The sequence below is a fragment of the Trichomycterus rosablanca genome, chromosome 14, assembly GCF_030014385.1.
Source record: "Trichomycterus rosablanca isolate fTriRos1 chromosome 14, fTriRos1.hap1, whole genome shotgun sequence".
NCBI lineage: Eukaryota > Metazoa > Chordata > Actinopteri > Siluriformes > Trichomycteridae > Trichomycterus > Trichomycterus rosablanca.
In genome coordinates this window covers 31,636,903-31,654,810 of record NC_086001.1, presented here as the reverse complement: position 1 = coordinate 31,654,810, position 17,908 = coordinate 31,636,903, and the positions used below count along the sequence as shown (strand labels likewise).

Sequence of the window (17,908 nt, the reverse complement as noted above, 5' to 3'; positions counted from 1 at the left end):
AGACTCATTTCAAAATAATAAATAAGATATATCCTGTAGCCGTGTTTCTTGAAAGAAGATTTAAATTTGATGTTGATTTATGTGCCTTTTGTATGTCAGAAGAAGAATCCCTGGAGCATTTGTTTTTTTCATGTCAATATTCAGAAAGTTTTTGGACGGACATTAGAAACTGAATTAATCTTAAACTTAACATTCCTTCTTTTGAAATTGATGCCATTTTATTTATGTGGAAAACTTAAGTTCAGCTTGCTTTGATGCTATAAATGTAGTAGTACTTTTAGCAAAATACCACATTCACTGCAGTAAGTGGACTGGTAACAAGCCCTCCTTCCTCTGCTTCATGACTGAATTTAAATCATACTAGTCTGTATTAAATAGATTGAAAAACTGGAAAACTGCTAGAATCATCTCACATCAGATCTCTAAAAACTTACTGTTTTAAGTTTCTCATTGTATTATTGTATGGCTTGTTCCTCTGTTTTTTGATCTTATTTTCTTTTTATTATTATTATTTTGCGCCCCCTAGATTGTAATCTATAGGTATGACATCCTCCACGAGAAATTGTATTCTTTTTTATTGTTCTGTATGTTATGTTGTTTAAAATAAAAATAAATAAATAAATAATGCGCAAACGGAGGCGGAGTGAGTAGGGAGCGGATTGAGATTGTGTGTGTGTGTGTGTGTTGCTCGCTCTCCTGTATATCGACAATAAACAGCTCTCATTACGATAATTCCCTCTACTGATGCAAAGCTGAATGGGTGGATTACAGTCGATAGGAACTGTGCAGAAATAAAAGACTCCTTTCGTTCATTTCAAAGATCCGTTCAATAGAATCGGATCGTTCGCAAACGACCCATCACTATATATGCAGTTAGCACTGAGCATGTGAGTGAGAGGGGAGCACCTGTATAGCAGAGCACAGCCTGGTGAAGTCAGGAACGAGATTAGTGAGCTCTGGCTCTGACAAAAGCGAGAGAGCTACTGATAACGTTTCGGAAATTTCGAGATGGAAACCACGAATGTGAAGTATAGACGTAATGAAGTACGGTGTCTGCGTAGCCCCGAAAAATTTTAAAAACACATTCGTTTTAATTCAATTTGTTTTAATTAAACTGATTTTATTAAAACAGAATTATAAGAACTTTGAAACAGATTTTATTATTAATTTACACATTTTGTTTCATATTTTTATTTTTTTTATAATTATTAAATGATTTATTTTTTCGGTGCATATAATTACTTTTCCGAGATTATCTGGCGTACCACCTCATGCTGCTTCAGGTACCACCAGTGGTACGCATACCACAGTTTGAGAACCACTGATTTAGATGATAAATATTTAAGAAAAGAAGAAATCAGGAAAGGGGGTAAATACTTTTTCACAGCACTAAATAAATGGTGGTTAATAAATTAAATAAATAAAAAATCTTCATAAATGTATCACTGCCTCACAGATTCTAAAATCACTCAAACAGTTTAATGTTACACTTTCATGTAAATTTTACATTTAATTTGTTAAATCTGACAGTTTCACTTCTGATCCTAAACAAAGACCAAACCCCGGGTAGAGGAGCTGAGTGAACGTGGTCTGAACTCTGTGGAGGAGCTTCATTGTATCAGAGACGCTGTAGAAGGACAGAGTTCCTGCGTCATAATCCACATACACTCCTATTCTAGAGGAACTCGGCATTGTGGGAATTTTAGTGTCTTTGTTATTGTGCCTGAATGACAATCCGAATAGAGAACAGAACAAACTCCAGGACTGATCATTACATCCAAACACACACTCATCACCACGTCCCTTCCTGCTGATGCTTTTATATGACACAGCTATATAAACCCCAACATTCCCACTCAACTCAACCTCCCAGTAACAGCGTCCACTCACACTCTCTCTACACACAAACTGAGAGTAAATATCAAATCTATCTGGATGATCAGGATACGAATGTTCTGTTTCACTCCGGGTCACCACTTTGTTCTCCTCAGACAGACGGAGGAATTTGTTTACTGTGTTTGGATCCAGTGTGAACTGACAAACATCTGGAGAGGAAACACAAAATAAACCAATTAACATAGAAGAGAGAGAGAGAAAGTGTGTGTGTGTGTGTGTGTAATTATACATACAGTGCTGGCCAAAAGTATTGGCACCCCTGCAATTCTGTCAGATAATACTCAATTTCTTCCAGAAAATGATTGCAATTACAAATGCTTTGATATTAAAATGTTCATTTAATTTGTCTTCAATGGAAAACCACAAAAAGAATTGTCAAAAAGCCAAATTGGATATAATTCCACACCAAACATAAAAAAGGGGGTGGACAAAAGTATTGGCACCCTTTGAAAAATCATGTGATGCTTCTCTAATTTGTGTAATTAACAGCACCTGTTACTTACCTGTGGCACATAACAGGTGGTGGCAATAACTAAATCACACTTGCAGCCAGTTAAAATGGATTAAAGTTGACTCAACCTCTGTCCTGTGTCCTTGTGTGTACCACATTGAGCATGGAGAAAAGAAAGAAGACCAAAGAACTGTCTGAGGACTTGAGAAGCAAAATTGTGAGAAAGCATGGGCAATCTCAAGGCTACAAGTCCATCTCCAAAGACCTGAATGTTCCTGTGTCTACCGTGCGCAGTGTCATCAAGAAGTTTAAAGCCCATGGCACTGTGGCTAACCTCCCTAGATGTGGACGGAAAAGAAAAATTGACGAGAGATTTCAACGAAAGATTGTGTGGATGGTGGATAAAGAACCTCGACTAACATCCAAACAAGTTCAAGCTGCCCTGCAGTCCGAGGGTACAACAGTGTCAACCCGTACTATCCGTCGGCGTCTGAATGAAAAGGGACTCTATGGTAGGATACCCAGGAAGACCCCACTTCTGACCCAGAGACATAAAAAAGCCAGGCTGGAGTTTGCCAAAACTTACCTGAGAAAGCCAAAAACGTTTTGGAAGAATGTTCTCTGGTCAGATGAGACAAAAGTAGAGCTTTTTGGGAAAAGGCATCAACATAGAGTTTACAAGAAAAAAAAACGAAGCCTTCAAAGAAAAGAACACGGTCCCTACAGTCAAACATGGCGGAGGTTCCCTGATGTTTTGGGGTTGCTTTGCTGCCTCTGGCACTGGACTGCTTGACCGTGTGCATGGCATTATGAAGTCTGAAGACTACCAACAAATTTTGCAGCATAATGTAGGGCCCAGTGTGAGAAAGCTGGGTCTCCCTCAGAGGTCATGGGTCTTCCAGCAGGACAATGACCCAAAACACACTTCAAAAAGCACTAGAAAATGGTTTGAGAGAAAGCACTGGAGACTTCTAAAGTGGCCAGCAATGAGTCCAGACCTGAATCCCATAGAACACCTGTGGAGAGATCTCAAAATGGCAGTTTGGAGAAGGCACCCTTCAAATCTCAGGGACCTGGAGCAGTTTGCCAAAGAAGAATGGTCTAAAATTCCAGCAGGGCATTGTAAAACACTCATTGATGGTTACCGGAAGCGGTTGTTCGCAGTTATTTTGTCTAAAGGTTGTGCTACCAAGTATTAGGCTGAGGGTGCCAATACTTTTGTCCGGCCCATTTTTGGAGTTTTGTGTAAAATGATAATTGATTTGACTTTTTTTCCATTCTCTTTTGTGTTTTTTCATTGCAAGCTAAATAAATGAAGATATTAATACCAAAGCATTTGTGATTGCAATCATTTTCTGGAAGAAATTGAATATTATCTGACAGAATTGCAGGGGTGCCAATACTTTTGGCCAGCACTGTATGTCTAAGTGTGTGTGTGTGAGTGTGAAACTAGACACACAAATGCTACACAAACACATACAAACCCTACACATATACACAGACACTACACAATCACACACATACAAACCCTACACATACACACAGACACTACACTATCACACAAAAACATACAAACCCTACACATACACACATACACTACACAATCACACACATACAAGCCCTACACATACACAATCACACATACACACACATACAAACGCTGCAAATACACACAGACACTACACAATCACACACATACACACCCTACACATACACAGACACTACACAATTACACAAACATGCAAACACACACATACACACAGACACTACAGAATCACACACATACACACCCTACACATACACACAGACACTACACAATCACACAAACATGCAAACACACACATACACAAAGACAATACACAATCACACAAATACTAATACTACACAATCACACAAACACATACAGACTTTACACATACACACAAACACTACACAATCAAACACACATACACAAAGACACTACACAAACACACGCATACAAACACACACATACACAAAGACACTACACAAACCCTACACATACACCAAACACTACACAATCACACAAACAAACGTTACACATACACACAGACACTACACAATAACAGACACTACACAATCACACAAACACTACACCATCACACAAATACACATTTAAACCCAACACATACACACAGGCACTACACAATCACACAAATACACACATACAAACAATACACAGACACTACACAATCACTACACAATCACACAAACACACACATGCAAACCCTACACAAACACACAGACACTACACATTTACACACACACATACAAACCCTGCACATACACACAGACACTACACAATCACACAAACACACACATACAAATACATACACACAGACACTACACAATCAAACACACATACACAAATACACTACACAAACACACAATCACACAAACACACACATACAAACACACATACACAAATACACTACACAATCACACAAACATACACACAAACAAACCCTACATATACACACAAACCATACACACACAGACACTACACAATCACACAAACACACACATTTAAACCCAACACATACACATAGGCACTACATAATCACTACACAAAAATACACACATACAAACACTACACAACACAAACACACACATACAAACCCTACACATAACACAAACACACACATACAAACCCTACACATACATACAGACACTACACAATCACACACACACAGGAACTACACAATTACAAACACATACACAGACACTACACAATCACACAAACACACACATACAAACCCTGCAAATACACACAAACCCTACACATACACACAGACACTACACAATCACACAAACACACACATAAAATCCCTACACATACACACAGGCACTACACAATCACACAAATACACACATACAAACAATACACAGACACTACACAATCACACAAACACACACATACAAACCCTACACAAACACACAGACACTACACAATCACACAAAAACATACAAACCCTACACATACACACATACACTACACAATCACACACATACAAACCCTACACATACACAATCACACATACACACACATACAAACGCTGCAAATACACACAGACACTACAAAATCACACACATACACACCCTACACATACACACAGACACTACACAATCACACAAACATTCAAACACACACATACACAAAGACACTACACAAACACACACACAAACAAACCCTACACATACACCAAACACTACACAATCACAAAAACACACACAAACAAACGTTACACATACACACAGACACTACACAATAACAGACACTACACAATCACACAAACACTACACCATCACACAAATACACATTTAAACCCAACACATACACACAGGCACTACACAATCACACAAATACACACATACAAACAATACACAGACACTACACAATCACACAAACACACACATACAAACCCTACACAAACACACAGACACTACACATTTACACACACACATACAAACCCTGCACATACACACAAACACTACACAATCACACAAACACACAAACACACACATACAAATACATACACACAGACACTACACAATCAAACACACATACACAAATACATTACACAAACACACACACAAACAAACCCTACAAATACACACAGACACTACACAATTAAACACACATACACAAAGACACTACACAATCACACAAACGCATGCAAACACACATACACAAAGACACTACACAATCATACAAACACACATACACAAATACACTACACAATCACACAAACATACACACACAAACAAACCCTACATATACACACAAACCATACACACACAGACACTACACAATCACACAAACACACACATTTAAACCCAACACATACACATAGGCACTACATAATCACTACACAAAAATACACACATACAAACCCTACACAACACAAACGCACACATTCAAACCCTACACATAACACAAACACACACATACAAACCCTACACATACATACAGACGCTACACAATCACACACACACACACACAGGAACTACACAATTACAAACACATACACAGACACTACACAATCACACAAACACACACATACAAACCCTACACAAACACACAGACACTACACATTTACACACACACATACAAACCCTGCACATACACACAAACACTACACAATCACACAAACACACAAACACACACATACAAATACATACACACAGACACTACACAATCAAACACACATACACAAATACATTACACAAACACACACACAAACAAACCCTACAAATACACACAGACACTACACAATTAAACACACATACACAAAGACACTACACAATCACACAAACGCATGCAAACACACATACACAAAGACACTACACAATCATACAAACACACATACACAAATACACTACACAATCACACAAACATACACACACAAACAAACCCTACATATACACACAAACCATACACACACAGACACTACACAATCACACAAACACACACATTTAAACCCAACACATACACATAGGCACTACATAATCACTACACAAAAATACACACATACAAACCCTACACAACACAAACGCACACATTCAAACCCTACACATAACACAAACACACACATACAAACCCTACACATACATAGAGACGCTACACAATCACACACACACACACACAGGAACTACACAATTACAAACACATACACAGACACTACACAATCACACAAACACACACATACAAACCCTGCAAATACACACAAACCCTACACATACACACAGACACTACACAATCACACAAACACACACATAAAATCCCTACACATACACACAGGCATTACACAATCACACAAATACACACATACAAACAATACACAGACACTACACAATCACTACACAATCACACAAACACACACATACAAACCCTACACAAACACTACACATTTACACACACACATACACTACACAATCACACAAACACACACATACAAATACATACACACAGACACTACACAAACACACATACACAAATACACTACACAAACACACACACAAACAAACCCTACACATACACACAGACACTACACAATTAAACACACATACACAAAGACACTACACAATCACACAAACAAACGCATGCAAACACACGTACACAAAGACTACACAATCACACAAACACACACATACAAACACACATACACAAATACACTACACAATCACACAAACACACACACAAACAAACCCTACACATACACACAAACCATACACACACAGACACTACACAATCACACATTTAAACCCAACACATAGGCACTACACAATTACTACACAAAAATACACACATACAAACCCTACACACATAGGCACCACACAATCACACAAACATACAAACCATACATATACATACAGACACTACACAATCACACACACACACACAGATACTACACAATCACACAAACCACAAACGTTTAAACCCAACACATATACACAGGTACTACACAATCACACAAAAGCTACACACATACAAACCCTACACACACAGACTTTACAAAATCCCACAGACACTACACAATCACACAAACACACACATGCAAACCCTACACATACAAACATACTCTACACAATCACACAAAAATACACATACACACAGACACTACACAATCAAACAAACACACATATACAAACATACACTACATAATCACACATACAAACACACAGACACTACACAATCAAACACACACATACAAATCCTACAAATACAAACATACACTACAAAAACACACACATACAAACACACACACACTACACAATCAAACACACATATACAAATCATACACATACAAACATACACTACACAAACACACAGAGACTACACAATCAAATACACACATACAAATCATACACATACAAACATACACTACACAAACACACATGCAAACTTTACAGACACTAAACAATCACACACACACACATACAAATCTTACACATACACACAGACACTACACAATCACACAATTAAACACATTCAAACCCTACACGTACACAGACACTACACAATGACACACACATCCATACCCTACCCATACAAACAGACACTACACAATCACACAAACTCAAACAAACCCTACACATACACACAGACACTACACAATCACACAAACACATACATATAAACCCTACACATACACACAGACACTACACAATCACACAAATAAATTACAAAAACACATTCACACAGACACTACATTCACTGAGACTCTGGATCTCTCCTGAAAGAAAATCTCTTGGATCAGAATTATACAGACAGAAGTTTAAATGATTGTTTTAGTTGTTTTAACTTCATGACCTATTTCAAGTTCTTAGTGATTTTAAATAACTATTGAAGATAAGTACATGGAACAGTGGTCTTTAGCAAGGTCTCAAAATGTTCCTAATCTGAGGATTCTGAATGATTCACCACTGTCCAAACAAATTCCAAAATAAACCAAAAAGTAATTGTAACATATCAGTCTGAAAAAAGTTACAAAGCCAATCCTAATGTATTAGTACTGCAGTGAACCACAGTAAGAGTCATGATATCCATATGACACTTGGAACAGTTAAGATACTTCAAGAGCTCATCAATGTCTCATCGAGGAAAACATACAAGAACCCAAACAAACATTTAGGAAACTGCAGGACCTGCTGACCTCAATTTAGATCTGATTGAATGATTCCAGTATTAGAAGGAGACTGAACACAAATAAAATCCATGGGAGAGTCACAAGGTAAAATCACTGTTAACTAAGAGGAACATAAAGCCTCGCCTCTCATTTAGCAATATAAGAACCTTAATGACCCTCAAGCCTTTTGGCGATGATGTTCTGTGAATTGATGAGTCAGAATTCTTATACTTGCAATGAAGCTATAACAGCATTTTACAATAAAAAATCTTACTAACAGTCAGTCATGGTTGTGGTTGTGTGATGGTGTTTCAGGGCTAAAGAATGTCTGGTCATCAGTTCATGATTTAAAGATTAAACACTTGTGTAAAACAAAAACACAACAATTCCAAATAACAAGAGCAGATCTTTGTTAAATTAAATCTAAGGAAATAAAGTTTAGGTTTTGGACTTAATCAGATTTAGACTTAGATTTAGACCAAACTGAGCTGCTGTAGCATCTGAACTGACAAATCTGTAAAAATACAGATAACTGGGGGTGCAAATACTTTTTCACTGCACTGTGTATGTTTGTGTGCTTGTGAGAAACTTACAGTGTAGAAAATCTTCTCTGATTTTAAGTTCAGTAGGCAGAGTGATCCAGACTTTCTTCACTGCAAAAAAAATGAACAAAATGGGGATTTGATTGTTTTGTTTGATGTTTGAGTACCGAAGCATTTTGGAGACAATGGAACACTGAGGGCTTGAACTCACCTTCATCTGGTATCTTCTCACACTGCTCTTTGCAGAATTCTTCTACTTTCTCTCTCAGCTGAGATACAGACTTTGTAACATCATCAAATGAGGGGAAAGGACTGATTGTGATGGCGGCTGATTCTGCAGATCCAGCAGGAGCCGAGAGAGATTGAAAATTCTACATCCAGACAAATAATGTTCACAGAGAAACAACAAGATGATGATGAATCACAAATAATAGACGACTGACATGAAGCACAGAGTGATGTTTCTCCAAATAACATTAACAGTATTTCATGATCTCTCAAAAAAGCTGATTCGGATTCTTACAATTTCTTAGAACCCCGAGTGTTACGACTTTATGGGTCATAATGTGTCTTGTGTAGAGGGGGGTTTCCCTATGTTATAGAGTTGTGGAAGATGAACAAAGATGCGCAAAGCTACCATCAGGGGTGAGACGCCTTTAAATGCTTTGCTGTTGCGTTTCCGGCTCTCCCCAACATGTCTGAATGAATGAAAATAATCGAGTTTAAAAGAACAAACTTCTTGACGAAAGGCATCAACGTTTTAAAGATTTTGAGTTTAGGGGACGTCAAGTTACAAGATACCGCTGTAATTTATTACTTGGACTGGTGCAGCAATAATATAATTATTTTTAGTGCTGTTACCTGGAGGAAATGGACGGGATCCTCTGTGTGTGAAAGCTGTTCCAGTTCAGCATCTTTCCTCTTCAGCTCTACAATCTGCTGCTCCACCTGCTTCAGGACTTTTTCAGCTCGACTTACTTCTGCTGTCTCTCGATCTCTGATCAGATCTTTTAGCTCAGAGCATCTTCTGTTAATTGAGTTGATTAGTTCAGTACAGATCCTCTCAATGTTCTTCACTGCTGTCTGTGCAGAACACTGTTAGAGGATTTAGAAAGAGGAAAACGTTTCTCACTCAGATATTTGTCCATCCTTCACATTCATATGTAGCTTACTGGCCAGACTAAGACTTATCACTCATAGCTTGGTGATGGTGCTAAATGACTTGATTTTTCATACTCTTGTAAATGTTACCATCATCATCATGTCCATATGATGCAGTATTTCATACTCTACTTCCCGAATATAAGAGAAAGTTCCAGTTTTACCTTCCACCTTAAACTCCAGCACTTCTTCAGTGCTCATCATCACTTTAGTTTTTACTGCATTTATCAGCATGTTATATTTCCTCACAGATTTTGATACAAAACATCTGCTCCTGTATGTCCTTAATTCAAAATTATATGTCTGGATTAAATCTAATAAAAATAAAAAAACACCATATGTACTGTAACATGTGCTGGTGGTAGCATACTGTTACAGAAATTATTTTGAGTATCAGTAAACATTATTAGCACAACCTCAGAATTGTTGTACAGCATCAATCATCAACTAACCAGGCATAATTTAAATATTTTTTAAATTCATTAACAAAATTGCTCCATCACTTGCAAAGTTACCTGAGATATAAAATATCTCATTTTTAATGGAGATTGGTTTTATGGAGGAGAGTCGGACTGATCCTGAGAGCTTTTTGTTTATAAAACTTACCTTGTGAGACTCCACAGCGTTTATCAGTTCACAAAGTTCCTTCTCTCTGTTCTGGATTTTCTCCTGGAATTTTCTCTGGATCTCCAGCAGCTGCTTCTACACAAAATAATTTAGGATTTACTTGTATTGTGTACGAGCACCACATAAACAATGTCAGTGTAAATGCTAATGAGTTGTTACTTGTTAAAGAGAGCTGTATAATATTTTTACCTGTTTCTCAGTTCTTTCTGCTGCAGCTGATATTGTATCATGTCCTTTATGATCCATGGTGCACAACACGCAGATACACTGCTGATCAGTACGACAGTAAACCTCCAGCAGTTTATCATGCTGAGAGCAGATCTGATCCTGGAGTCTTCTGGAAGCCTTAACCAGCTTGTGCTTCTTATAAGACAGAATTTGATAATGAGGCTGAAGGTGAGTTTCACAGAAAGAGGCCAAACACACCAGACAGGATTTTACAGCTTTGGATTTTGTCCCAGTGCAGGAATCACAATCCACATCTTCAGGTTCAGAAAAACAGTGACCAGGATGTGGAGCTTGAAGTTCTGTTTTCTTCAGTTTCTCCACAACTCCAGCCAGCATGGTGTTTCTCCTCACAACAGGTCTTGGAGTGAAGGTTTGTCTACACTGTGGACAGCTGTATGTTCCCTTATCATCCTCCCAATCCCAGCAGTTGTTAATACACACCATACAGAAACTGTGTCCACATGGAATAGCAGCTGGATCCTTCAGTGTTTCCAGACAGACTGAACAGCTGAACTCATCCTGAGTTACTGAAATTTTGGACTCCATTTTTCTACACGTAAACAGAAACAAAAAAGTTATTCACAGCAGCTCAGACTTCCTGGTTTCTTTTGTGAGTGTTATGTTCATGTTTACGTTTCTCAATTTCTGTTAATTAAAAAAAAATTTTTATGACCTATTGTACTCATGCTGTGGGACTTTTAATTTGCAATGTTGTTGTAGTAAGTAGTACAAGTGACTAGTTAATTACTACAACCTTCGTTATATGAAAATTTGTGTTTTTCAATTGTTCTTCTATATTTTATTATTACTGTACCTTTACTGTAGTACATTTTATGATTCGTTATTGTACCCATTCTGTATGACTTTTATAATGCGGTTGTAGTAACTAGTACAAATGACTAGTTAACTACTACATCCTTAAAATTTTTTATTACTGTACCGGGTCATTACTAGCATTTGGTGCCATTTGAGTCACCGTGACATAATATGGTATATTTTGTGTAAAAATGGGCTAATACATATTTTTAAAAGCTTGTCTTACATGATTAACCCTCCTCTACCATAGAAAACAATTGTGTTCCCAGGATTATTTAATTTAAAATAATTACTCAATTTTAGCGCAAGAAGGCTAAACTGCCATGTCCCCAATCACGTTTTCTCAAATTCATTTACAAATATAAGTAATAAAAAACAAACAAATTCTACATTTTTCATTATTTTTGTATAGCCTTATTTGTAATATTCCTCACCAAATGTTATTTTTTTGTTATTAATACATTTTTAATACTTAAAGTCTTTAAAATAAGTTGTGTCCCAGAGTCGACTGTCCCACCTGTTACTGTGAAGGAAAATCTGTCTGGACTGTCTTCCTGACTCTTCCTCTAGTCACATGACTCTCAGGAAGTAGCATACATTTTGGAGGATAATCATCTAGAGTAAATATCATTCTTTAATTAATCTTTTTCCAATGTTTTAAAAAGGTTCACTGATGTGGTAAAGCATAACATGTCCACTCTGTTATGCTTATTTATAGAGGAAACTGGTACATTTTTGTAATTTTTACAATATGGTTAATAAACATGTTAAAAATCTTCATCTGTGGTCACCATGAACTAGCCTGTTGTTCATCACATGAGCAGTAATGGTAAGTTTAGAATAAAATGTCCCTCCTGTTACTGTCCACCCTGTTGCTGTTTTGCACAGTGACAGGGTGGACACATAGTAGGGTGGATGTAAGATGAATAGGTGTTTCCAGCAAGTATTGTATTTATTATTAGTGACTTTCTGCTCCATCTCACCTTCCAAGTGGCACAATCACCCAGCTATCTGGGCCCACCTCAGCCCTGTGTTAGACATGGTGAGGGAGAGATATCTCCATGTCTTCAGTGATGGCCCAGATACTCAATACAAACAGAAGGGCAACTTTTACCTACTATCAAAAGAACCTTTCAAAAAAGGCTTTAAAGACATCAGCTGGAACTTTTTTTTTTTTAAGGCCAGCCTTGGAAAGGGGGCTCCAGATGGTGTTGGGGCTACCCTTAAAGAATCAGCTGACAAATTTGTCCACTATGGAGGAGACATTCCCATTGCAGAGACCATGTTCTTCCATTTAAGGAACATGAACACTTTGGTGGAACTTTTACTTGTGGGAGAAGGAAATGTTTATAGCCTGGGAGAAGACGAAGGCCACATTTCATTGAAGAACTATCACGGCCTGAGGTCATCATGAAAGGCAGTGGTGCATTGTCAACAACGATGGTGAACCCTACCCAGGAATCATTCTGGAGGTTGAAGAATGGGGCAAACAAGTTCTATTGGCCAAGTCCACGAGAGGATATTAGCTGGTACAGGGATGAACAGATTATATGCCTGATGAAAGAGCCACAACCTTTAAATAAACTAGAGAAGACAGTGTGGAATTTCCTAGAAAAACACTTGGGCTGCTGGGTTGTTACATAACGTACTGTTGCTGAAACATCTATGAGATCACTAGACTGAAAAATGTTCCTGATAATTACTTTAGGTGTTCAGTACATTTGACGGTTGAAGGTGGGGGGTCAGGGTGGGGGACACGAGTTGCTCTTTTTTTGTGATGTACTGTTGTTCACTGGTATGATGTCCAACCTGTTGATGAAATTAACATTCATTGATTTAAATGAAATCAATTAAAATGGAGCCAAATTCCACTGAAATTCCTTTTTATTCTAAAAGAAATGTATTCAAATTACATTGTGCCTTAAAAATACAACATATCTGTTTTTAGATAATGCTTGTTTATTAATTCATTCTTAAAATACATTTGCAGGCTAAAGTGAGGGACATTTAAGCTCTTAAAAAATGTAAATATTGCAATAACTGTGCATTCAAAACACTTAATAATAAAGACGAGAACGTCCTGTAACAGGGGAGACATTTGTCCTATGTCAACTATGTCCTATGCAAATATTTTGGTCAAAATTATTAGAGTATAATATCCTGAGCTGGACTAATATATATTTCTTATAGTTTAACAAGCCCTCCTTCAGATAAAATGATAAAATTATGGAAAGTTTTGCATTTTTGATAGAAAGTTACCAAGCTGAAATGGCACCAAATAGTAGGAATGACCCTACCCATACTGTAGGGTTTGTTTCTGTAATTTAAGTGTAGTGGGTGGTACATGTCACTAGGTAACTCTTGCATCTTTTATTATATTATATATGTTATATATGTTTGTAGAATTGTTGACACTAGGGGTGGGCGATATGGCCCTAAAATAATATCACGATATTTCAGGTTATTTTTGCGATAACGATATTTTTGGCGATATAACAAAACACTGAAAAATATTTTATTTATTTCAAGAAAACACTATTGCAAAAAAAATAATGTTCAGGTTTGATTTAGAATTAATATAAGTTTCAAACACTTCGTAGAAAAATGTAAGAAGTATGTAAGAATTACGCACACTTTTCTGAATTTTGTCTTTCCAATAAAAATAATGTAACAATGTAATGGCGGAGTCAGACAATTTTCATAGGGGTGGCCAGACTGACCATTGCTCACACACAGGGGTCACACAGAAACTGATACCTTTTTCTTATGTAGTCACTCACTCATTTACCTATACAGGCAGTGAATGCCATGTAGAATTACATCACGGAGACCCGCATAATAATAATAATAATAATACGCTTTTTTTCTTTTCATTTTCCCTGACAAGTGAAAAACCAAAATATAGCAACCTTAACATTATGAGGAAGAAAGATATTCCTTTGCAATACTTTATCATTTGGCTGCCAACTTGTGTGTAATGATGAGACTCATTTGAACCCCAGAGCATGCCAGTGTGAATGTATGGTAAACTAAGTTTAATTTTCTTTCAACAATATGATACAGACTGACCAACACTATTAAGCCAAATCAGCATTGAAAATTGACTTTACTTTAATAGCCTTCTACAATGCTGGAGCTTCTTAAAACGGAATATTTTCTTTTAAATAGAAGTGTTATTTAACTGCTATTAAATTGTTTCCCAACAAAATCCGCCCAATTTGGTGGATAACCGCCCAATCTGGCAACACTGGAACGAGCAGAGCCCGGTGGCGCCTTTACTTGTAGCGCGCCACAATTACTACTAAGTACAGTAGTAGTAGTACTAAGTAGCAGTAGTAATACTTCTGTGTTGGTGGTTGACATTAATGTTAAGAGTATTCCTGCACTGTTTGGTGGAGGTGCGCTGTTGAATTGAATCCCTGTGCAGAAATACTTCCGCAAAAAAGTCGCCGGCAAAGCGGTGGTTGGGGTTTGGGTTGCCAAATATTAATTTATGGTGGACTTGGAGTTTGTGAAACGAGCTCCTCCACTGCAGAGCCGCTTTCCGCCATACTCGTTGCTGTGCCCAAATGATCCACGTAACGAACGTACGCCATTTGCGTAGCTGTGTGACGTCATTACGTAAACAACGCAGAATATCGCTGTTATCACGATATGGGATTTTTTTATCGTTTTAAAAATTATACCGGTATTATCGTAAACGATACGATATAGCACACCCCTAGTTCACACTACATATTGTTACTGTACCCATACTGTAGGACTTTATACAGTTGTATTGAATGGTACATGCCACTGGGTAATAACTACACCTCGGCTTCATGCACTTTGTAGACGCTCCCTTAGCACTTCCTTATCATTTCAACACAGATGAACCTCACATTTAAAAAATAACAGAAAATAAACATTTACAGAAAAAACTTTTTAACATATTTGATTGTAGTTTGTTCCTTGTTTACTGCAGAATCAGTTAATGCAGTTTCACTCATTTTTGGATGTTTATTAGCCGAGAACGAGCCGAAAGAAACTCGAATGTCAGGCGAATGTCCAAGACTTCCTGGTTTAGTTCGTGAGTGTTCTGTTCAAAACAAGTGTGTTTAAATCAAATCAACAATCTGAACTACATAAAGTAACAATACACAGTAATGTACAGAAGTGTGGAAATGTAGAAACTCACCTGCGTTCATCAACTTCAATTATCAACAAAACTACAAACACAGACACGGAACAGATCCACACTCGAACAGAACAGGATCAGATCAGTTTCACTTCTGCTGAACTTCTTCTTCTTCTTTTGTGTTTATTGGCGGTTGGCATACCAGCTTAAAGGTGCATTACCGCCACTTACTGTTTTGTGTTTGGAACAGAAGATTGTACAGAAGGAAGGAGGGAAATAAAATAAAATAAATAAAATAATAAAATAAATAAAATAATAAAATAAAATAAAATAAAATAAAATAAAATAAAATAAAAATACATAAATACATAAAGAAACACATAAAAAATAAAAAATAAAAATAAAAAAAAATAATAAAAAATAATATACCACATTTCTGTTAGATTCTTTCCGCTAGAGCTGTTTCTGTTAAGAACTTGATGTAATAACTTATCCTCCCTACCTCTTTTCCTAAGAGTCCTGATAATGAAAGATCATTATGTTTTGCCCGCTGTACTGATTCAAACAGTTGTGTTCTGTTGGTACTATATTGCTTACAATTATGGAGTATATGTTCTACTGTTTCGGGTTCTTTACAAAAGCTACACCTTCCGGTTGGGTGTTTGCCTATTTTCCATAAAGTATAGTTAAGTCCTGTGTGACCTATTCTTACATGTGTGATGATGTTTTCTTCTCTCCTTCTAGAACCTGCCATCCTCCCATCGCCAACCTGTCTTTGAATATTGTACATATGTCTTTCAGTTTCAACAAAATCCCAATGCTCCGGCCATATTGCATATGTACATGTGCTAATTATGGCCTTAACTTCATTTTTGCTCAAAGGTACCGGTAGATTTATTTGTTTTAATCTAGGGTTTGTTTGGCTAGGATATCTACTGTTTCATTTCCCTCCACTCCTACATGGGCAGGAACCCACAGAAAGCTGGTGGATATACCTTTATCTTTCAAATTGTGTAACATATAGAATATTTTGTTAACAATATCTGTCCTGGCTGAGGATTTACCATACTTTATGCTTATCAGAGCTGAAAAACTGTCCGAAAGAATAACTGTATTATTTATTTCCCTTTTTCTATCAATTGTAGTGCTAAAAATATGGCCAACAATTCTATGGAATATACTGCCAGATGGTCTGATGTCCTTTTCTTAATATGTATATTATTTATTGGTATATACACTGCCACACCTGTAATTCCTGTTTTGGGGTCTTTGGAACCATCTGTAAACACGAGAATAAAGTTTGAGTAATATCTATCTATGTATTTCTGTACTATGTCGCATGCAAAAATTTGTTTTTTAATTCTTTCTGAAGGTTAAGATCTACCTTTGGCAAGGGAAATAGCCAAGGAGGAATGTGGGATAT

The 17,908-nt window shown here is 37.0% G+C and overlaps 2 protein-coding genes across 2 annotated transcripts in view; both read right to left on the bottom strand.

Moving 5' to 3' along the window:
* LOC134326294 (zinc finger protein 345-like) overlaps nt 1-17,908 on the bottom strand; it is an 88,150-nt gene that overhangs the window by 58,762 nt on the left and 11,480 nt on the right. The window lies entirely within an intron of this gene.
* Nucleotides 1,146-16,600, bottom strand: LOC134326001 (tripartite motif-containing protein 16-like). Its single transcript, XM_063008194.1, has 7 exons — nt 16,546-16,600; nt 11,514-12,102; nt 11,304-11,399; nt 10,398-10,631; nt 9,748-9,907; nt 9,588-9,647; nt 1,146-2,045 (listed from the first exon to the last, which is right to left on the bottom strand). Exons 2-7 carry the CDS (start codon nt 12,096-12,098, stop codon nt 1,510-1,512), a joined length of 1,671 nt encoding a protein of 556 aa, XP_062864264.1. The 5' UTR covers nt 12,099-12,102; nt 16,546-16,600; the 3' UTR covers nt 1,146-1,509.

Bases quoted from the DNA above. Each gene is read 5' to 3' on its own strand.
- LOC134326001 (XM_063008194.1), bottom strand. From the start codon at position 12,098: ATGGAGTCCAAAATTTCAGTAACTCAGGATGAGTTCAGCTGTTCAGTC. The intron at 10,632-11,303 runs GTAAGTTTTATA...ATCCTCTAACAG, and splicing joins ACGCTGTGGAGTCTCACAAG to TGTTCTGCACAGACAGCAGT. The intron at 9,908-10,397 runs GTAACAGCACTA...GTCTGGATGTAG, and splicing joins ATCCCGTCCATTTCCTCCAG to AATTTTCAATCTCTCTCGGC.